The sequence below is a fragment of the Falco punctatus genome (genome assembly GCF_963210335.1).
Source record: "Falco punctatus genome assembly, chromosome: 3".
Classification (NCBI taxonomy): Eukaryota; Metazoa; Chordata; class Aves; order Falconiformes; family Falconidae; genus Falco; species Falco punctatus.
The window spans coordinates 69,664,467-69,688,945 of record NC_137582.1 but is presented as its reverse complement, the minus strand read 5'-3'; the positions used below and the strand labels follow the sequence as shown (position 1 = coordinate 69,688,945).

The following is a 24,479-nucleotide window of genomic DNA, read 5'->3' as shown; positions in this document are numbered from 1 at the left end:
CAAAAACCCACCAAAGATTTTTTTAAAACTCCTACATCGTTTTATTAATAAACACTGAGCCAAAATATTTTAACAAGAATACAGTTTACAGATATCAAAGATAAAAAAAGACATGTTTTAAGCTTGAATATTCTGCCTAGCTGATAGGAAAAAGAAATTAGGAGCATGAAGCACAGATGCAGACATAGGGAGAGGGTCGACCAATTTAACGCATGCATCCGCGCAAATGCTTACCTACCTGAAATTCAAAAATTTTGAAGGGCTCCAGGATCTTCAAGGAAACTTCAAAGAGTTGGGAATCTGTGGATGAGATTCCAAGTAGAATAGGAGAGATCTTATACAAATGAGACTTAAAAAAAGCCCAAAAAAACCACACCACAAACGTTCCGATTCTCTGTACCAGTTTTATAAATGTACCGATGATCAGCCTAGGTTTCTGATGATGGAAGAATTGCTTCGTGAGATCTAGAAGAGTCTCCCCCTTCCTCAAGAAATCACTTAGTAGTCAATATTTATTTAATGGAGAAGATACAGTTACAAAGAAACTGAAGTCTAAATGAGATAACAAAACAAGGTTTATGTATTGGATTTTCAAATTCAAAGGAGCTGTAAAAATTCAAACAAAAACCACCGACACTCTTGAAAGTAACACAGAGTGAAAGGCTGCACTTTTTCTCTCTAGTTTATTTTCATTCATTTGGAAACAGGTAACCAATGAAAATAATCCATAGGGTTTTAACAGAACCTGGTTCAGTCTTGTTTAATAAAGGTGGAGACTGTAAATTTCTTTTCAGTTACACACAAAGCAGCACAACCTACAAAATTAAAACCTGCAACAAATTATACTACTTCTTCATAGTGTCATGCAACTTAGCACAGTCAATCACACTTTTACTGCTGCTATATAATTAAACAGGGAATGAAATGAAGAACAGAGAAGTTTAAGCAGATAGAAATACCAATTACTGGTTACAAGTTATATAAATATGAAGTTATTTCCTGGAGTCTGAAACAAGGAGGAAGACATCAACTCGTCAGCCAGTGAGGTATCCTTCCCAACCAATGAAAACCCCTTGAACATACCCCACCTTCCCTGCCCACCCCAAAAAACCCCACCAAACCAAAACCAAACTAGCTGTTTCATATCAAGCAACAACTCAAGAAATTCAGCTGTGAAAAGCAAACGAACACAGTCATTACTTCATTCTCTGCAGGCTACATAAGCCTCACACATGTTTCTCAGTATTTAGAGGGAGGAAGGGTTCCAAATGTTTACAATTTCTTGATTTGTTACTTACATAGCTTTATAAAAAACAAAAGGGGGCAAATTGTGTAAACTGTCTACTGCAACAGCGATTTCAAACACAAACAAGAGGAAAGAATATGAAATGCCTGACCATAAACCCCATAATGACTACACATCAGCTCATAAAAGCAAAATCTATTCATATTTAAGTACTCAAAATATTCTACCAAATAAGAGTTTCAAAACAGTAATTTAAGAAAAAGTTTTTGCAAGTTCTCTGCATTGCAGTTACTTTGACTGTGGATGCTCACTTCTGAAATGCTTTATGATAACTATGCTGTAAAGCCAGATTTATAAAAATCACTTTAAAAACCTTTATTACTAACCTTGTGACAAGCCCTGTTGATCAAATGACTGCTGTGTTATAGCTGCTTGTTCAAATTGAGTGATGTTTTCCTGTAAAGCATGCTGGGATGTCACAAACCTATCTGAAAAGGGGAAAGAAAGAGGAGAAAGAAAAGGAACAAACAATAAAAGGAAAAAATATCAAGAAAAGATGATGTAATTAACTGGATAATTCAGTTGTTCCCAAAACCCCACATTTTACAGTCATCTAAATTTTCACTGCACTAAAAATAAATAAAAAACTATTAGCTGAATAGATATTTAAATCTTCGCTATTTTTATGTAGGCTATACTCCTCTGTGTATTTATACTCCTCTGTAATACTTGCTAACTCATTACACTATGAAAAAGACCAAATAAGCAAAACTAAAATACTCTGTTCCACTATTACTGATAGAATAAGTACATGAAATATGTTGCATCCTCCCACCTCAAAACACAGGTATTACTTCTTAAGTAGACTACATAGCCGTGCTTTTTATTAATAATAGAGGTGCTGTGGTAAAGTTTTGTGCACATAGTATTATTTTTCTGTGTATTTGCTTAGTAGATTTTATCAATACAACTAAATGGCACAAACCTTAATCTTTTTAGATTTTTAACAGTAAACTAAACACCAATGAATGAAAAAAAAAGTACAATACACAATTAGTTAGCTTTTACTCCATATGTTTTTCTAGTTGTTTACTTGCATTATCTTGAAACTCAAATCATTGACATGTGTAGAGAAGAAGTTATTTGAGAGCCTGTAAACTTATCTCATTATAACCCTTACCATACTTCAAACACTCACCCTCATCTTGCTCTAAAGGCTGATCAGCCAATTGTTGTTCTAGTGCTGTTTCTTCTGTGCCTACTACTGGCTGCTGGTCTAACTCTAAAATAGCCTGCTGATCTGTTGCAACAGCTTCTGACTGCTGTAGCTCATCGCTTTCAATCTCCACTTGCATCTGTGTAGAAACATGAATGCTCTGCTGATCTACTGTAGAATCATCTATTGAAGCAGACTGCTGATGCTGCTGAAGTTGTTGTGCAAGTTCGTATCTGCAATGGAAGGTAAGAAGGACTTTTTATGGCTTCTGTTAGACAATTATACTAACCATTTGCATAAATAATTTTTCACTTTACTATACATCATAACTTACTGCACGCTTTCAGAGCAACCTAAGTGTTTGCTACCTATAAACATCCTTATTCAATTATGAGCATTTGCTACACAGCAAAGCTGCCTTTCCAAGTATCTTTAAGAAAGGGTTACTGAAATACATTGAAGGATTCATGTAAAAATTGTAAACATACCTATGAGTCTTCATGTGTTTTTTACAGTTTAGTGATGTTTTGAATGTTTTCTGACAATACGGACACATATATGGTCGAAGGTCATTATGGATCCCCATATGTCGCCTTAGGCTACCACCAGTAGTAAAGGCCCCGTTGCATATAAGACACTTAAAAGCTTTCAATCCAGTGTGTGTTCTAATATGTGCCTTCAGAACTCCAGCTGACACAAAACCTCTTCCACACTGTGAGCACTTAAATGGCTTTTCACCAGTATGTGACCTTTTTAAGAGAAAGCAGAAGGTAAAGTAGATTTAACAGTGTGATTTACGAAGTTATTAAACGACTATATTTTAAAATTAGCAAAATAAACCAAACTAAGGTGACTGCTATATGGAAGGAAATGGCCTCAGTTAAGAATACCCAAAATTTAAAGCTGTAAATAATCTGCATGTGATCGCTGTCAGGGCTAGAAGCAATATAGTCTTGACAGTCTTAGTTATGTTCTACAGTCCAATCTCCTTTAATGATCATATTTCCTCAATTAAAATATCTGGGTTGAATTTTTCCATGCCAGATAACATACCAGTTCTTCAGATTACTGTAGTATCATTCACATGTATTTTCCTCAATTCAGCTAAAACAATGTCCAGAAAAGTTTAGAGAAAAATATATGGTCCTCCTCATAGAATATCCTACTGCTACTACATTTAATAATGAAACTTTCAGGAAGAGAACTGTGTCCATTCTGAATACCCCCTAAACGAGGCACAGTACAACTAGTCTTGCAGACTGCTATATGAAAACAATATTCAAGTGGGGAAACTCTCTCACCTATACTATCAATGTGTCCCACTCACTATATCTTTCCTTTCAGAGGTGCTGGAGGACGTCCCCTTTATGACTACATTGAGATATAAAACAGACAGAACGTCAGGTTAGGAAATGGAGTGCAACAAAAATTTTAAGGGCTACGACTGTAGCATCCCAGGACTGAGAACCAAGAGGAAGGCCATGTAAACGCTAGGAAACAGAAGATAAAGGAAGCAGGATTTAATATAATTGAGAAAAGTTAGGGATGCCTTAGGATTTACAGTAGCCTTGACCACCACATCAGACGCCATACTAAAGAAGTATGACATAACATGATGACTGTTTTGCTACCAATATATGTCTATGGAAGTCAGCGGTAGGGTACACCAACCCTTTCTTGGTGTGCCTGTGGGAGAATCTGACACATTATCCAGTCATAGCTCTATTGAATATACCTGTAATACAAATTTCCATCTGTTTCAGAGAGGGAAGCAAGCTTTCTAAGCAGTGATCAGCACCATTCCGTGAAGACAGACTGACCACACAAGTGTCAAGTTTAGTAGTTTAGGTATAGCAATGCCAACTTACGAAGAACAAACATGGAAAAAGAAAAGTTTCTAATTCCTCCACAAAACCCCTAATAAAGCCAAGCTAACCCTCACTCAGTACTCAACGTACACGAATACCACCTGCAAACATCAATCAGAAAGAAGCACAGTGGCAAGCGGTTGGTACTTTGCATTTTCAGTATGGCAGAAGAAAAAGAAAGATGCACATAATAAGAGGCTTTTAAAGCTAGTTTATACTGAGGCTGGAGTAAATGTATACCCAACAGCAGACTGAATTCAAGCACAGGCATCTGAAGAACAGAACTTTCAAACTCTAAACGTATTCTGACCAAAATAATAATAAAAAAAAAATAATAATTTTGAGTATTCAGTGCATGTAAACCAACTGTTTAAGTCACAAGCTGTTCATGTTCTGTGTGATTAAAACACTTTTAATTATCAAAGAATCTTGACGGAACTTGAAAAAAGAAAAATTAACTAGGTAAATCAGTCAACTACATTTCTCTAACACAAAGAAAAAATTAAAAACTATGAATATAAATAAAACTGTAAACTACATAAATGCTTCAGTAAAATATGCATAAATTTAGCTTATCGTTAGGCTAAATAAGGCCCTCTTTAGGCAGACAATGTCCTCATTAGTGGCAACTAACATTTTAATAGTAACTAGCCATTGACCGCTACTGAAACTGAGACGTGTGAAAAAATTAAAATCAAACTATTTCAATGGAGGACGTTGAAGGTGGTAACGATGCAAACCAGCAACACTTACTATTTAAAATTAGTTTGATTTAAATTAGTCCAGCTTGATCATGTCTACAAAAGACATTGAGAAATCTTGACAGGATATTACAAAAGGAAAAGAGAAGACATTGCAAGGCTACCCCCATCCTGTTAAGACAGCATATAGAAACCAAGAACTGTTTCAAGCCAGCCTGAGAACCTACTACTACAGAACTTGTAAGGAGAACATGAGGAACTCATCATGATTTCAATTAGAGAAAGTAAGAAAGCAGTACAGAGCTTACATTGCAGAAACAAGCATACTGCCACCTGCTTGTATGGAATCTTTCCTTAGATCCTAGTAATCATCTTCAGGTTTTGAGTTTTTTTCGTATTTTCTCCTCCACTTATTCATACTTTATAAATCAGTGAGCAATATTTGGTAACTAAACATCAAAGCTTACTGCCTATAAAAGTGCAACCCAACCTAACTTTGAAGCTACTCTTTCATTTGAAAACAAGTTTGGATTAGTTACCTCCGACTGGTTCCCCTCCAACCTAAATTCTTCTGTGACTCCATGACCTCGTGGTTGTAAGAAACACCCACTATATGGAACCTGAACTGAACTTCAAGCAACAAAATGATCCTCCCAAGAAGATTTACTCAACATTTACTCCCAAGAACTCCTTACTCAATCAGAGTAACTCCAAATTCTTTTAAGTTTAGTAAACGGAAAACAGCACACAGAATAAAAAGCTAATTTCCTTCTTCAAAAATAGGAGTTACACACAAAGCAGATGACCTGGAATATGCAATTACAAAATTTAAACAAGAATGCACATGCAATGCTTGCTATTATTTATATATAGTTTAGGAAAAAGAGTCTGAATGTTAATATTGCTAAACTACACACTAAATACAAGCACTTACACTACTAGGACTGCACATAGGTATGAGTTAGTCCAAAGCCTCCTCCAACTTAACCAGAAAAATCAGTTATCACCAGTTCACTACTTAAGAAATAGTAAAATATCAAGTCTTTTCAGTGAATACTATATAAATCTCATGATTTTCCATAAATTTGTTATTACATACATTTCCTTTCTTTTTATTTTACCTGATGTGTTGTTTAAGATGACAAGATTTTTTATAGGCTCGATGGCAATAAAAACATTTGTATGGTCTGTCTGCATCATTCACAAAATTATTGTTAAAATAATTTTGGAAGAACTGGCTATTCCTTGGGATTGGCTGGATAAGACCTGCACACATAAACACACACACACAAAAAGGAAAAATTAGTTCGTAAAGTTATTCCAAAGTTGCAGTAGTCTGAAGAGCTACTATTTGGAAAAAAAGTGATCAAACTTTTAGTATATGAGAATATAAAGAAAATGTGCATGTTGACAGCACTTATTTAAAACTATGCATGCATCTGTTTAGCATTATATATATTATATTGCACATTCTATCCATTTTAGTGATAGCTCTTCTTTTATCCATAGGTCCACCCCACCACATTAAGACTCATTTATGTCCTAAATAAGCATTAACTTTAAAAAAATACTCTAATCAAATAATATTTTTCTCTCCCAATTGCTACCTTAACCAAATGACATCTAATCAATGTACCCCAGATATATATTATAACTCAACAAATATTTAAAACTCAGTTTGTGAAAAGTACAAAACATGATGATATGCACGTGCCTTTACTTAAAGACATGCATTTGCCTTTGACTGGCTAATCAGTCTTGCTAATTCTCTGCATACCTTCAAAAATTTATAGGGAAAACCACACCAAAAGCCCAAACCAACTTATTTAAACAAATGCTCTTTATACACTGGTCCCTGAAGTCAGTCAAGTGTCATTTTGGAAAACTTGGTTAAAAGTTCCTGCTACTAAAGGTCCAACCGCTAATGCAGGAGTACGCTGTCTCAGAAGCGGCCAACAGAGTGGTATCATCCCAAACACTGTGACAGAATGGGAACAGCAGCAGAGTTCTCAAGTAAACAAACTCATCCTCATTCACACATCTGTGAAGTCAAAAGCACTCATCACAATACTAGTAACATAAGGCTGAGGGAGTGATGAAAAGTTTCAACAAATATGCAGAAGATCCCTTCATGGTCCTAAATGTTCACACAGAAGCCTTGTACGCCATCTTTTCCTTCTTCAGACTGCTTCATCTAGCTGATATGTTTCATATTCAGAAAGGAAAGCCCAAAGGGTCTCTGCTGACTTCCAAATGTAAAATTGAAAAGAGCAGAAGACAAGGAGAGGGAATTCTCTCAATTTTGAGAGCAGATGGCAACAATGAAAAAAGAACAAGTTTCTTGTGTCAGACTTGAAAAAGTGTATGTATATACATGCATGTTATATACATATATTTATAAATCCATATATGCCAAAACTTCCTTCATCTTCCCAACTCGCTCAGTTGGTCTAGGAAAAACATTTTTTCTTCAAAAAAAACCCAAACCAAAAACCACAATGCAACCAAAAACCCCCAAATCCCAAACCAAACCAAACCCCCCACCAAAATGAAACCTACAACCCTACTTTCTCAATTCCTTCTCTCATTCATCTGCGATTGTAATTAGTAGTAGTGTACAGATGACAAGTCTTCCAATTACAAGAGAAGGAATTTTGTATGACAAGTATTTGCTCCCAATTATTTTTGATCAAACAAAAACATAGTAATTCAGTTAATTAATGAATGACAGATGAGTAACTTGTGAGCATATCCCAGGTTACAATGGTTCTGGTCTGCAGAAGCACTACAGAAATTCCTAACAACATACTTAAGAGAACAGAATCAACAGAAATTCCTAATAAAACACTTCCAAACTATTTACTCAACCTGTTCAACTCTGATAAATCAAACATTTCTCCAGACTGTTAGAACAGTTAAAAGTGGCTCTACACTGGATACAGTTCTGAGTGGAAACATTCTAGAAAAACGGTATTTTCTCCCATTGGTTCCATCTTTGTAACCACAGCACACACGAAAAAAGTTAGAACAAACTTTTTTTGCATTTCCTAGTCAATAAATACTATCAACTAATGCAATAAAATGAAACAAACTGTTACAGGTAAAGAACAGTTTGTAGACTTCTTAAATAGTCTTAGAATAATTCAGACTTTTTTAAAAAAGCAAAATGTATCTCAACTTGTTTTATCAAATGTGCCACTCAAAGATTTTACCACTATTACAGAGCAACAATACTAGTTTCTTGTCAACTCTAAAAGAAGTATTTTTTTTTTTTCTGGGAACCATGGACATATTGTCAGTGGGTTGAAAAAACATGACACCTTCTAGACAAATGGTGGAACTTCTCATTTTTGCATTGAACATTCCAGTATCAGATGACTTCATGTGTTACCAGTACTTTTAGGAAACAACTTTTATAGTATTTCTTTTTGCCCAAAAACCTGGAATTTCACTGCACAGATCTAAAGTGCTTTTTTCTTTAAAAATGAAGAAATAGGACTGTACCTGTTCAGAGTTCACTTAAAGAAATACTGTGTGATCTGAATAGCTAAAGCTGTCAGCTAAGTTTTGTTGCTACTCTGAAAATTTGAATGTCTTACACCCAATACCAAAATAACACCTGCATACAGTACTTTTTGGAAGCAGTGAAAGCAAAAGGGTTTTTAAAGTATGATAAAGATTTTATCATTAGAAGCTAAAGATATTACCAATATAAGATTCTGCTATGTAAAGGTGACTCCACAACAGACAAGGCAGGGAGGTTAGCAGGCTGGTGAGTCAAACAGGGAAGAGTTAATGCCTTGCCCACTACATTGACCTCTACTAGACAACAATATATATTTTCTTGATTGAGCTATAACAGAAACTGACCTTCTTTGAAAAGGTGGTTTTATGTAATACTGTAACCATTATTCTACATCGAATTAAAATAACTGTATGAATTCTCTATAGCATGTTCCAGAATTATTCTGCCCTTTTTTGAAATATTACCACTAATAATTACCACTAATTCAGTTGAGGTCACAATTATAAGAAATACACTAAAACTATACAACATACCAACACATTAATGTATGTAATTTTAACAAACAGGATTATCTTAAGAAGAATCTAGGTCATAAACTGTCATTTTTTCTATACCCACAGTCTAACAATATTTAAATTATACTCCTCTCTTAATGCAATGTGAAAATGCACACACTTTTTTCTGGTAAGGATTATGCAACTTCTCTGTAAATAAAAATATTCTTCTTACTAATTCTAGTGCAAGCAAACTATAAAGTATGGCACTTTTCTGAAGTCTGATTATTTCTGATGACTTATTTCAAAGTGCATCTTTCTGAGTAAACTCTGAACATGTTTGCCTAATTAAACTGTGACCTCTATTTTCTAGTGAAATCCAAATTTCAAGAGAGCTTGGATTTACTTGCTCTTTACCTAGATCAGTTATGAGTATGGGCTCTTGCAAAGGAATGTCTGGTACTGGAACAGTCGTCTTTCCTACTCGAACTTTTGCAGGTTTACGTTGATGTCGCAGCTTTCTTAGTTCGGTATGTTTAAAATGGGAAGCAATATGAGTTTTCCGGTGGCCTGATGTTCTAAACTTTTTGTCACAGTGAGGACAAGCAAAAGGCCTAACACCTGCAAAAGATTAAAAAAAAAAAAATTAGTTTGTGATTTTATTTCCACCACTCTATAAATGTAGCTTTGAAATACAGATTCTCTTTTCTGCATTTTCTCTGTTTTCTATCAGTGTTCACTATTAAATAGGTTTTCAAGAGATCCATAAAATCCCATCAAAAGTAAATACGAAATTGCTGAACTACTAACTGGCTGCAGCATTTATCACTTCAAGCAAGCTCGTTATCAGGAAACTGGATGATGCAAAATTTCAAAGGGTTCCAGAAGCTACCCTAAGAATTGCAGATAGTGGGTCAAGTGTCCTTCCAAAACAAACTGTTAAAAAATTGTGAGAAAAAAGAATGAGCAAACACACAGAAAAATTATATATAATAGGATAAAGAAGAGGAACAGTGATGTGACAAAGTTTAAAGAAATTCCAGGTTGGTGTCTGAAAATGTCAGCGCTGTTTGATGGCAGTCAAAAAAGCACACCAACAGGAATTATTCAAGAAAGACATTTGCAATGCAAAATCTGGTAGAAAACCTCTCATTGGAATGGATACCGGAGATCTTGGTAAGTTGAAGGCAAACAGAGCTGGTGAACTTTCAGCTTTTGCTCAAGGGGAAATCTTGGATTTAGAAGGCTAGGAAACATGACTGGGTATAATCAAGAAAGCTCTATAAAAATTGTAGGTAGAAAAAACGCACAGGAAATAAGAATGAACCATGCTTCACAATACAGTAACTTAAACATCATATGAAACCACCAAGCAGAATCAACAGAAAGTACTTTACTCAACATGTAGCTCAACATTTGGATTCATTAGTTAGGTTGTTATAGTACTAAGTTCATATGGGTTCAGTATCAATTTGTTTGCTAAGTGCGGAGGTACAGCCTGCTTCATAAAGCCCTCAACCCAAAGATTACTGGAAGCTAGCTGTACACTGCTAAACAGCATTAATGCAGGCTTCCCCTTTTCCACACACGGCCATCACAGATGGCATATGGGGGCTAGATGAACCTCTAACCTGACCCAGTAAGCCTAACCTGCTAAAGAGAGGAAGAAAACGCATCAGACAGGAAAAACAGGTGTGCTGAACAATGGCTAAATACATGCTGGAGTTCCACGAACACTGGACTACCTATTTTTCAAGCCACCTAGTGCTTTTGCAACTTTGAACAAGTCTGACTTCTTTATAAATAAAGGTTGACTTTAAAGTAACAGCAAAAATACTGCTTTACAAGTTTACAGAAAAGAAAGTTAAAAACTTTCTGCAGATGAATCCAACATTGATATTTCATGGATTAAAGTCATCTGACTATAAAACATATTGAACACCAAACACACATAGCAGCTAATGAATGATACTTTTGCATAACGTAAATACAGAAACAGGAGTGAAATGAAAGAACAGCACATTTTTACAAGCTTATCTTGCTGAAAATTTACTTACCTGCAAAGAACAAAGAAAGAAAAGAAAAGTGGAAAACAACTAGGTAGTCCACCAAGAGTAGAAAATCAATTTTTCTCTATACAGAGGATAGAAGTTCAGCCACAGAAAAACAGGTATTGAAGACATCACATATGACGTGAACAAGGACCATTAAGAACAGAGAAGTTTTAGGATATGCAGTGTAAGATATTGAAAGCAGGTAAGTTGGTGAAAACACGAAGTACATGTTACTGCTGAAGATAAAATGGGAAGTAACGAAATAGTCCTGAGTGAAATTACCAAAAACTATGTGGAATGGGAGGGCAGCAAAGATGCAGAATAATTACAAAAGATAACTGGGGATAAGTAAAATCAGAACTCAAATTCTAAGAGCGTGAGTCTTTAGAAAGCCCAATTAAATACATTCACAATAGCGGTATTAAAAAGGAGCGACAGCTGACTCATCAGCAGAAAATTAAATGTCCATGTTTTTTCTAAGAGCCCCAAGTTTCAAAGCCATGAAATGCTAAAACAAAAATATAAAAGTTCATCATGTAAGACACTAAAAACAGTTCATTCTTTAATAGATGTCAATGACATGATAGACATCTCTACAATTTAAGTGCTTCACATTGTCGTTTTTCATTCAAGGTCTCATCCACATCCTAGAAAATACAACAGCAGTTTTGAGGCCTTACCTGTATGTAGACGAATGTGAACTTTTAAACTCCCTGAGGTGGAAAAGCATTTCATACAAAATTGGCACTTGAAAGCTTTAATGCCAGTATGTGTTTTTATGTGTGCTGTCAGAGTACTCTTAACAGCAAAGGCGCGGAAACACTGGGGACACTTGAATGGCTTCTCATGAGTATGAATGCGAATGTGACGCACTAGATCACTTGGTTTTTTAAATTCTTTAGAGCAATACGGACAAACATGCCACCTTATTCCATTTTCTTCACGTACAGAACCTAAAATAAAGAACATCAAAATGAATATGTCACAAAAACATTTTGCAAAATAGATGCCATTACAACACATTTTTGTGAACAATTAACTTCTCTACCAGATACTGTCTACTTCACAAAAACAATGATGGGCTGGAATGACAAAAACGAAACCCAAGAGAATCCTGTTGAAATTCAAACATTTTTATGCTACTGAAAATGAAGAAGATAAAAAAAAAACCTTAAAAATGTCTGACTACAGAGAATAGAACAAATGCAATGTGCACACCACTTAGAAATACAGAATGTAGTTTTAATGCAATATAATATACCAGGTAACTTATAAATACCATTTCTAACACAAAATTACCCAACAATTAATATAACTCCTCAACCATAACCACACCAAACTATTTCAAGCACTAAAGAGTTATCTAACTGGAAGAGATATTTTATACGGCCCTCTCTTCTGCAAATTCAGACAAATTAGACTTTATAAATTTTTAAAGGAGTAAAAACTCCATAAGAAGTCTGAAAGATTTACAATTTAAGGCCACTTTTTCACAAAAGTTGTTTTATGATCCAAGAACCCTAAGCTCTGTCCTAAAGCAACAGCATAGCTTTTCTCAACAAAAATGGCAAAAGAATCTTCTAAATCCTACTGGGTTTTTAATTCATATAAGTTGTTCAATCAGATATTTGCTCATTTACATCTGTTCATGTAGTGGGTTTCTTCTGTAAACCACATCAACAAAACTGAAGTTATTTTATCAAAAAATAAAGGCGGCTGTGTTTGACTGTACAGCAGTAAACTTTTGTTTTTATTTGCAGAGTTAAAAATGTTGTTACTGTTACACACCAGGAACAAAATAGTTATTAGTACCAGAGGAAAGAATTAATGCTGATTTTTAGTAGAGTTATGCTGGACAAGATGAGTTTTCAACTTTAATCAATTTCTACACCCCTTGCAAAGGAAAAAGCAGTATCAATGTATCTATGAAGATACTACAGCCAGAGCTCAATGACTGCTTATTATAGCACTGTCTCCACCAGGCCAGCCATTAAAGTATGATGGCTATACTTGGAACAAACCACTTCTAACAACCTTCAAGCTTGAGCTACCTTAACACTAAAGTTGCATTTAAGCACACAGAGACAAAATCCAGGCTTGCATACACACAATACAGTATGGAGGTGGAACGTTAACATGTATTTATGGTGACAATATCACATCAGTAGTGTGATTCCAAACAGAGGTGCCATGAAGTATCATCGACAATGCCAACCTTCATCCTTCCTTACACGGCCTAGATCAGTGGAGATCTGCATGAGGCAGCAGTACTGCACTTCTGCCTCTGCGAGGCCTCACTTCCAAAGACAAAGAACAGTGCTTGCAAGAACTCTGCTCTGGGACACACTGTGAAAACACAGTCCTTCTCAGAGAAGGATGATTGGAAAAAAAGGAAAAAAGATTCACGTTCTTTCTGTTTAGTCCTCTTCCAAAAACTCCACTGATCTAAACTCAGAAGATTTAACAGTTTAATTTCACTTAATGCCATTCCAACATGTTTTTGTATCAGTATAATGAAAGTTAAAAATACTACTAATCATAACTTATACACATGCTGTGTTTTAGACAAGAGTAAATTAAGTTCATAACTAATACACAATACATTTTGGATATCCCTTTGTAAAGCCATCAACACACTCATAAATACTACAGTCCTTAAAGCACAAAATGTAGCAAGCAGTGGCCACATTACCAGGTAAAAACGATGATTTTTTCTTAATAACCTTTTTTTCTTTTTTATCCAGTTTATCTGTACTCTCTTGCTCTTTATCTTGTTCGGTATTATTAGAATCAGCTTGATTATTTGAGAGAGTCTGGATGTCTGGGTTCTGATCCTGGGCTCCAGGAGTCTTAGTCTGGCTGCAGTCAGTAGAATGTGCAGAGACGGGAATCGAAGACAACCCACTGTTCTCTAAAGCTTGCTAAAAGAGAATGAAAAACTTACAGATTACAAAAGAAACATTCCACAGTTTACCCAACTTTTCTCAAACAACTATTTAAAACATATCATGCAAATATAATTAAAGGAATTATACATCTCACCCTCCCAGAATTCCAGCTGGATTTCAAACTTCCAAACACATTCTTACACAACACTGAGTTCTGATTGTCTGTGAGATTTTAAGTTGCATTTCTTGCACTAATACATGTGCCAACAGCTACCTTTCAGAAAAGTGTCAATTATTTCTACAGAATCATTTGCCAGGAATATATAGCCACCTCTTATGACTACTACATGAGAGAATATATCGCCACAAAGTCACATTTGAAGCCCATCAGCTTCTGGAAAAGCCATAGATGGTATAAAGAAAAATGAAGGACGTTAAACCAAATAAAGGCTTGGAAGAGCTCAAAAGCCTCTGTAACAAATCACCAATAACCACCTGACTGAAACAAGAGCTATGCACCCTTTTTCATGTACACCCAGAAGGGACTGGAGTGCAGGCACCTTTATGGATACTATTGTGCCCAAAAAGGTTCTGGATCAAGGACTTCAAACACACATTTCAGCAGGAATGTGTAGATATTTCATTGCTCAGAAGAAAACTCCATTCTGTTTAGTTTGTACGACAATAAGATTAGTGATTAAATGCTCATACAATAACTTAAGAACCAACCCACTTTTTTTTAAATAGCTATCAAGTTAATAGTAGTATTTCATGTTGTAATTTGCTGCAACTACACATCACCTTCCAGACATCAGAGAACTCATCACAGATAACATGGTAAACCTGCACATAGCTACAAGTAACATTTGAAGTCCTCCAAAAGGAAATGGTACTCAAAAAACTAGATATGAAAAAAATAGCTTAAAGGTTAGCAGGCTACCGTCAGTAGTAAAGAATAATATTCTCTGCCCTGTTCCATTCTGTTTGTGCCTTTATGCAGTGGAGGCTGCAGAACAAGCATAGAAAGTTGAATTACTGCCCTGCATCTCTTCTGCTACATTGCATCTCCTACTGCCAGTATCAAGGACAGAATAATGGGTTAGAAAAAGCATTGGTCAACCTAGGAAGGAATTTTCTTGCACAGCTGGGAAATACCCAAATAGCCCTTTTTAATTAGAACAGGATAAAGGCCCCATATACATTCTTATTTTTTAACCAGATAGAAGCATTTTTCCCCTCTTAAATGTCATCAAGTTTTAAGCATGGCATAACTTTAGGACATGTGACAAGCTCCATCTTAGGCAACAGGAAAAAAGCCAAAGTTATCCATAAAATGTCCAGGTATACATCTGTACACTTAAAGCTTTCTTCTAGGTCATATAATCAATATTTATAATCTTGCTTTTGTAATATTATACAGAAAAGATACTTGGTCAGGTGATTAAAGAATTCTTTCTTGACTGATAAAATCACTTAGAAATGCAGAAGAAATGCTATCATTGAAAATATCAAGAACAAATAAACAAGACAGAACAAAATAAAAGCAAGAAAGATACCACTGAAATGTAGTTATTCTAACACGGAGCTCTTACCTGCAAAATATCTCTATTGATTCCCACTGCAATGTTGAGTTGTTGACCAGGTTGTTGAGGCTGGTTATTTTCTACAGGACCTGGTTCTGATAATTCAAGAAGCTGCTGGATGACATCAGTTACAGCCTGCTGACCCTGATGAGCAGCAGCTGAGGACACCTGGTTTTCTGTCTGTTGAAGAAGTGGAGACCGAAAATGTGTGGCCTGAAATATATAGCAGTACATTTGTAAAGGAAGATGAGAAGTATGTATGAACTCACCTGTTCGGCTCCCTTATCTGAAAGGTGTTAACTGTCTACCGCAAGGATGTCCACTTGTTTAAGACATAAAGATTATACAGAGCTGTCATTCAAGACCTGCTCATTCCACTAAGGAGTTGTTTCTGTATATCCCTTTTCTGGAGTTCTAAGCTGTGAAAACTGTTAAGCTTGCAGCTTGAATTAAGTTTATTTTTACTACTGAACCTTCAACCAGTTTACAAAACACAGGATCAATTACTGAATTCCGCATGTAGAGGCTACAAGAAAAGTAATTCCAAAACAAACAGCACTAACATGGTCATCTTTTTGAAGTTCACATTTAACAAACGCAAGTCCTTTGGAAAAATAAGCTTTTATTAGCTGAGATTTTTTTGCATGAAATTGTGTTGTTACATCAAAACCTTTCAGAAACAAACTACTAACTTCTCCCCTTCAACTTCAAATATTCTGTATCTCTTAGCTTTAAAATAATTTCCTTATACTTTACAAATTTAAATACCCACAGAGCTCTGCCAACATATGAAAAAAACCTTAAAGTCTAAAAGTCAAACCTCTATCTTTGATTTGATAATTCTATCTTAGGCTACCTTAAAAACAAATATGAAGAAAAAAAGTGATAAAAAGCCTTGGAATTTTTTTTAAATCAGAAATAAAGATCAAATAAGTATACCATTACTGAAATCACTGCTTGCATTCACTTACTTCACTGCAGAAGAGAAATATATATTTATATAATAGCTAGCCACATAATTCTGTTTTGTAGAACACAATGGATACTTGCTTCTAATGTTCACTGCTGTTCTCTAAAAGTAATCACTTCCAGGTATATATGCACTCACACAAACACACACACACACACACATATATATATATATATAAAATGCTATCTTCTTTCAGATCATTTTTAACAAAGAATAATCTTAGGCTTCACATTTGTAATATTTCTCCCAATCTGAAAAATCGTCTGAGATTTTCTTTATACTGACACACTACACTGGACAGTTAAAATTACACTGTCACCATATTCAAGGATGGTTACAAAGAAACATATTAAGAAAAATTGTCTTGACTCAAGTTATGTCGTGCAAATGTGATGAAGTGTTCTTAATGCTGTCTCATGAGATTATATAAAACAAACCCTTACTTCATTTCTCTGACATGCCTGTGAGAACAGCACTTGCTATTTTGCCAATTTAACCATTAGTTTGTCTTTTTTCACCTCACCAGTGGGACAGATGGAAAGACTCCATCCCTTCAGATTCCAATTTAGCAAAAGTGCTATAAACATCTCAGTACGTATTTTACAAAATAAAACACACTATATGCCATCTTCATTGCAACAAACAGGAATTGAAGCAAAGCATGTAGCAGCTCTTTATAGGGTTCATTCATTTTCTTGGAATGGAATGCAGAGAACTCTTCAGTAAAGCAGGAAGCCTACACTAAAAGGCTATAAAATTCTCCCAGGCTTTACAAAGAGAAAGAAAAGAATTGTTAATGAAGGAACTGCTCAGTATCATTGACATGAAAATTACAGTAGTACATGTATTTAGCCAGTGTGTTCACATATTATACTGCAGTTTACATACAGTCTCATGGAGCTTATCTTTTTTGAAAAAGAATATAAACATACGCACATTTGTTACCATTACTATAAAGATACCCTTTTCATTATAAAAAATTTCAGATTTTAAAAATAGCATGGAGAATGAAGCATTTTACTACCTCGTAATTCCACATTTGTTCAGTTAGAATAGTGGACCTTGTAATCACCCTTAGTCTGTCTGATCTGCTGTTTAACACAGGCTGCGTGACTGCTCTGAATGAATTACTCCTTCAATTAAAATAACTGTACAAAAATTAGAGCAGTTCTTTAAATCAAGTAATTTATTGTGGTAACTTTTTCTGTTGCCATCCAACTTCAACAAGCTGCCACAACAGTAAATTATCCACACTAAAATTCCATACTTTATTTCAAAGTGTGAATTCGTCTGGCTTCAACCCTCAGAACTTTTCTTTTTTATTAGAGAGATTACAGATTTTTCCCTTTTCTTCAAAACAGCAGATCAAGTCATCCTTCAGTATTTTATTTGATGGGCAAAAATAGGAAATGCACCTTGAACCTCTTCAATAATAAAACACATCATATAATACATCAGGAATTCTGATGGCTCTGATTCCTCCTATATCTTTGAACACAAGTTCATGAATAGTGAACACTATAAACAGTCAAATGACAAAAGCAAAAATTGCCAGAATGAAATACAGAGGACATAAAACGTTTTTGTTTCTATGCAAAGTTTCTTTTCTAAATAAAAAGACCAAAACTAGTCTTTCCAGGCAAGGAAAACCTAACTTTCAGCCGATGTATCTATTATTACCTCTTTCATGCCTATTTATAAGGGCAATTCAAAATCCTTGAGAACTCCTGTGCTGTGAATGTGGCCTACTTTTCCTGTTTTTCTGTATGTGATTTTATTCTTAGCTATATTAGAAAATAAATTGCTTGTTGCACCCAGCTCACCAAGAAATCCAGATCACTCTGTATCAGTGATTTGTCCTCTTTATAAATTACCTCAATCTTTGTATCACTTTGATCAGTGATGATTTTTTATTTTCTTCCAGGTCATTGATAAAGCATTAAGTCAAGATTTAATCCCTCAGGGACCCCATCAGAAACACAGTCACGACAGTGATTCCCCAAGTCCCTCTTTTACAAGTTCTCTCAGTTTTACTCATGGTGCCTCACAATTTTAGTACACCATTCTATGTGAAAATACAAAACAACCATGCTTTTTATCACCTCCATTACAAGGGGGAAAACAAAGAACCATTAAAGATGCAACTAGCTCTACTAAACATGAAACAGAAATATCTGACATTTATCCTAGTTCAACAGATGACAGCAACTGCACGTCAAGAAGCAGGCTGTGCATCTGCAGGCACAGAAACAAGCAGACAGTGTATCAAGGGAAGAATATCTGAAAACATGTAAAAAAGTTGCTGATGATTCACTTTAGCATTGAGGTTTGTCTGCATTAGCTTTGAGGTGATGCCACGCACTCCTTTTCCACAGGACTCCCACACCTCTTACAGTATAGTTACTACTGTAAGAAGAGGAGGTACTCTAGCAAGCAGAAGGAGGTTTCTGCTCTAACTGCTAGACTAGAAAGCCAGGCTTCTCCTTGCTTCATTTCCTAAATCCACCACACTGAGACTGAAGTTGACATTGTAAAGGTTCACACTTAAACTGCTTGGCGGCTCAGCAGTTACTAAGTCATTCTCTGGAAAAGAAACAAGTTTGAAGATGCTAAGACTAAGGATGGAACTGGACCATTTTTATCACTTGGTAAGCAAGAGTACCAGCCAATTCCAGGAGAAGGAGGCAATGGGATCCATTGCTCTGAACTGGCACCTCCCACTAAGGAAAAAAAAACATGGCACTCTGCATCAAGTACAGGGAACCACACGATATGACATCCTGACACAGGAGCCTAATTTCAACATTCAGATTCAATGAAAAAAGACAAAAACATCCTCTTGACTCTTAAGAAGGCGGCAGGCCATCAGTTTCTCTCTGGAAGTTTATTTGCTGGAGAGCTTTTGAATACAAACCACCCTACATGAAACAAAGTCAATTTACAGGAGAGTAGGGGTAGAGAAATGGGGGAGATGCTATGCAAGACTTGAACTTTAATATCTTTTTTTTTTTCTTTTAAGTGACTTCTACAATACCAATATGAATAGACAGACTACATTCTAGGCAATTTTCACATTCCTTTTCTGGAAAATAAATCTGGCATAACTATATGCAGACTGTAATTTTGTAAAATTTCAGTATTTAGGAATATCACAGAGCATAATCATAGAACAATTTAGGTTGGAAAAGACCTGTGAGGTCATCAAGTCCAACTGTTAACCCAGGACTGCCAAGTCCATCACTAAACCATGTCACCAAGCACCGCATCTACACGACTCACATAAATGCCTCCAGGGGTGGTGATTCCAGCACCACCTCCCCGGGCAGCCTGTTCCAATGCTTGATCACCCTTTTGGTGAAGGAATTTTTCCTAATACCCAATCTAAACCTCCCCTGGTTTCCTCTTGTCCTGTTGCTTGTTACCTTGGAGAAGAGACTGACACCCACCCCTCTACACCCTCCTGTCAGGCAGTTGTAGAGAGCAATAAGGCCTCCCCTAAGCCTCCAGGCTGAACAACCTCGGTTCCCTCAGCTGCTCCATCTAAGACGTGTGCTCCAGACCCTTCACCAGCTTTGCTGCCCTTCTCTGGACACGCTCCGGCACCTCAGTGTCCCTCTTGCAGTGAGGGGCCCAGAACTAAACATGGGATTCGAGATGTGGCCTCACCAGTGCCCAGTACAGGGGGTTGACCACTTCCCTTAGCATCCTGGCCGGTATCTGAAGCAGTGTGGCCAGCAGGACATTGGCCTTCTTGGCCCCCTGGGCACACTGCTGGCTCGTGTTCAGCCGGCTGTCCACCCCCACCCCCAGGTCCTTTCCCCCCAGGCAGCTTTCCAGCCACCCTTCCCCAAGCCTGTAGCGTTGCATGGGGTTGTTGTGACCCAGGTGCAGGACCCGGCACTTCTCCTTGTTGAACCTCACACAACTGGCCTTGGACCATCGGTCCAGCCTGTCCAGACCCCTCTGCAGAGCCTCCTACCCTCAAACAGATCAGCACTCCCTCCCCGACTTGGTGTCACCTGCAAACTTACTGAGAGTGCGCTCGATCCCCTCATCCAGATCGTTGATGAAGACATTAAACAGAGCTGGACCCAGTACTGCACCCTGGGGAACACCACTTGTGACTGGCCACCAGCCAGAGGTAACCCCATTCGCTGCCGCTCTTTGGACTCAGCCAGCCAGATTTTCATCCAGCGTAGAGTACACCCATTCAAGCCATTAGCAGCCAGTTTCTCCAGGAGAATGCTGTGGGAGACTGTCAAAATCATTACTAAGGTGCAGGCCGACAACATCCACAGCCTTTCCTTCATCCACCAGGCCGGTCACCTTGGCATAGAAGGAGATCAGGTCAGTCAAGCAGGACCTGCCTTTCATAACTCCATGCTGGCTGAGCCTGATCCCCAGGCTGTCCTGCACATGCCACGTGATGACACTCAGGATAATCTGCTTCATAATGTTCCCTAGCATATGTAATATGGTACATTTAATCCAGTATATTTTCAGTGAAGTGTATCCTAATGGATGATGATGTTCTTTTTAGGCCTGTGCTTTCACACACAGAGCCTCCCTAAAAACCAGGCATCACTTCTGATACCACTCTTTTACCAAGGAAAATAGTTTCAATTGGTTAAAAAGAAAATGAAAAATTACTTTAAAAACTACTTTTGAAGAACAGCCATTTTTAATACTCTGTAAAGTCTTGCAAGAAACACAGTATAACTATTTATCTAATACAGCAAATATTAGTAATCAATTAGTTCATATAGTTCTGCTCTAAGTTAACTGGTCTTGGAACACTGAATTCACAGTAAAAGATAAAAAGAAAAGTGGACAGACTGGTTATGGTGACTTCAAAGCAATACTGCCACATTTCCTAGTCCTTGGTTTTGTGGATTCTAGTACACAAAACTATGATCAGTGGCTGAAGTTGGGAAGGGGAGGACTTAAGTCAAATTAGTCTGTCACTAAGACACCATGCTGCAACCTACTGCTGACAAACAATATGCTACATATTTGCAACAAAACATGCTACTACTCTCACCGTGACTCGCACATGAATCAACGCTGCTTGCTACTGGGCTCCAGAAAGCTAGCCCTGCATCATCCTTCTCCAGCTCCACGGGCCTTTCCTGAGTTCCATGGGTCCACTGCTGCCTCAACTCCAACCGGCTCAACCAAAATGAACACAGGTCTCTCCCTCCCCACCCAAACCACGGTATCCCTGTGAAGTCAGACAGGCAGGATAACCCAGTATTTTTAAGAGTCCTTACTGTCCCCTGGTCTTTTTATACACAAGAGTATTTGTCTCCATTTTGAGGAACTAATGAACAAAATTACATGCAAAATCATGCGCATATAACACAGGAGGGAATATATAATCCATTCAAGACCTGTTCTGTTTCTAAATAAGTTTCTTCATTCTAAATGTTTCTTCATTCACCAAGAAGCTTGCCTTCACGTATTAGTTGAACAACTTATCACAGAGGACCATTCCATACCCTTTTTCATCAGTTCAATGAAAGTTTACAACACTGTAAAGTTTCTCCCACTTTCAGCCTTGACACAAAGATATGACAGAAACTCTAGACTTACATTCTTCCACTTGTTATCAACAGGTTGCAAAAGATTAGCAGGGGATGTTGTTAAAGGCTGCGTGACAGAGTCCTACAAAGAAATGAAAAGGAAGTACTTTAAGCCTTTGTACAAAAAGAAGAAAAACATCGCTAATATCACACAGAAAGGTAGCACTGTTCATTTTCCCACAATATGGAGACTAGGAAATGAGCCCGTGGGAGAGATACAAATGTACACTGAACCAGTAACATTGCTTCATAGCTTATCTATGTTAAAATAACACAAGTTACAGAAACCAACAACTTGGTTATAAGCACTGATTCAGCAAAAGACAAATAACAGCCTTACAGTAAGCATATTTTACGAGATGTACTCATGTATCACACTACTATTCAGCAGCACAGCACTTCAGGAAACTTCAGCTTTTGGAACATGTATTTGTTAAGGACATAATCATTGTTCATCCCCAGGTAATAACGAGGGATGACAGAGACTGATCATAAACTTCAGAACAGAATTATTATACTGGTCATTTGCTGTTAAAGCAGCTATGCAAGTTTTGAGCAGAGTGAACAAGTTGGTACTAATCTAGGAATGCTAGTGCATCTTTCTATAGCAATAAAAAAAATAATCATTATGTATCTGCAGTTTCAGATATAAAAATAAAAATGCATAACACTCTTAGTATGAAATTGACTTGTCAGTTATCTTTGTTCTTCCTTGTTAAAATTCTAGGCATCTGTTTTTAGAAAAAAAAAATTTCTCCCATTTTGCTTATATATTGTATGGAGGTATTTACTTTTCCCCACTTTCATGCAAGCAGAGAAGTATGCATCATGCAGCAAAGATAATACCAGCACACTGCTGTATGCAATGTAAATGCAAAATACCTAAGCAAACCAAAACAAGAAAAAACAGAGCTGGCCAGAGGAAGCAAACATGAGGTAGTACGAAGGAATTCTTTTCCATCCTGCTTTTAAGATTAGGCTTGTGAATGTAGAAATGTACAAAACCAGAGATTACATGTACTTGCAAGCAAACAGGACACAGTAGTCTTTTTTTTAAAAAAAAAAATTAATTAACCTGAAGAGACAAACAGCATCTGCCACAAAAAAAAAATTATCAAATATAAAAAAAACTCAAAATGGTTCTCCAAACACTACTAGACACTTGTTTTCAACAAGATACGGCTGCACAATGGAGTTAAGACTTTAAATTTTAACCCTCCTCTTCAAAGTCTGGTGTTACTTGTCATTCATTGAACATTAAAGCATGAAAGTTGGAAGTTATGCAAAACAGAGCGGAATAAAGGTAGAAAAGATAGTTCTATCCAAAGACCCAAAAAAAGTACTACAATATATCAAATATGCACTGGTTCAAAAAAATAAAAATAAAAATCTTAGGAATCCAGAAGCACTTTCTGAATTTTAGCTCCTTCTTGTACCTTGGTAAAGAAAGAAAAATATTTAGTGCTTCCAATACAGCTAACATTTTTCCCTTATCATCTGTCATATAAGAAGCTAACAGTTAAAATCAGTTATAAGAAATACTCAGAAGAAGAATAATCCACTATGTGCTTATAGGGACTAGAATTACATGAACAATTTCTGAAAATTAGTTGAAATCAATATATATAATACGAATAGTTCTAAACTTCATTGTTCCCGTAAAACTTCTCGATTATTTTTATGTTATCTGGAGAGGAAACCTTTCCTACCCACACAATCTGTCAGCACTTTAGCTATAGTTTACTTAGTTATAGAATTCAATTGCTGTATTTTCAACCAAACCCTCAAATTCTAAACCCTTTTTTGCATATACTTGGCCAATTTACATACTGCCAATATGTAATCATGCAAATCAATTCCAGAAATTGCACAAAATGTAAAATTACAAGAGACAGCTACAGGCCTTTTAGTTCTAACCTATCTGAAGAATTACTGGAATGAAGATCTACACCCAATTAAACTCTTAAAAGCATTTTCACAATATACTGAGCAAAGCTTACCGCTGTAACATGAGACACATCTGCTGAAGAGCTCGCAGAATTCTGTGGACCAGCCATGTGCATCTTGCTGATATGTGTATTTAAACTACCCAAGCTTTTGAAGACGCAGCTACATTCTGTACAGTTGTATGTAGGGCCATTCTTCACCTTCAGTAAAACAAAAGTAACTAAGTAAATTTTGCCTACATCTACCAAATACTATGTTTTTCTTTATTTATCCACATAACAAATACACTATGGGATTATGGGAAGTAAAACAGTGTATTTTTCCTTTTTAGGAAATATTTACTGATACCCAGTTATGGATCTATCTGGTGTCTCTTGGATATCAAGTCAACTGTCATCTACATG

General features: G+C 36.5%; 1 protein-coding gene across 10 annotated transcripts in view; it reads right to left on the bottom strand.

Annotated features, from left to right (window-relative positions):
* Positions 1 to 24,479, bottom strand: part of ZNF236 (zinc finger protein 236) — a gene marked incomplete at its 5' end in the record, with an annotated part of 96,124 nt that overhangs the window by 43,603 nt on the left and 28,042 nt on the right. For 7 of the 10 annotated variants that reach the window (XM_080378516.1, XM_080378520.1, XM_080378518.1 and 4 more), the window contains 10 exons: positions 1,633 to 1,734; positions 2,445 to 2,695; positions 2,951 to 3,211; positions 6,153 to 6,297; positions 9,469 to 9,672; positions 11,786 to 12,058; positions 13,798 to 14,026; positions 15,586 to 15,789; positions 22,139 to 22,210; positions 24,129 to 24,275. In XM_080378516.1, the coding sequence (XP_080234642.1) occupies positions 1,633 to 1,734; positions 2,445 to 2,695; positions 2,951 to 3,211; positions 6,153 to 6,297; positions 9,469 to 9,672; positions 11,786 to 12,058; positions 13,798 to 14,026; positions 15,586 to 15,789; positions 22,139 to 22,210; positions 24,129 to 24,275 (1,888 nt within the window). The other 3 variants (XM_080378519.1, XM_080378522.1, XM_080378517.1) reach the window with 2 other exon arrangements.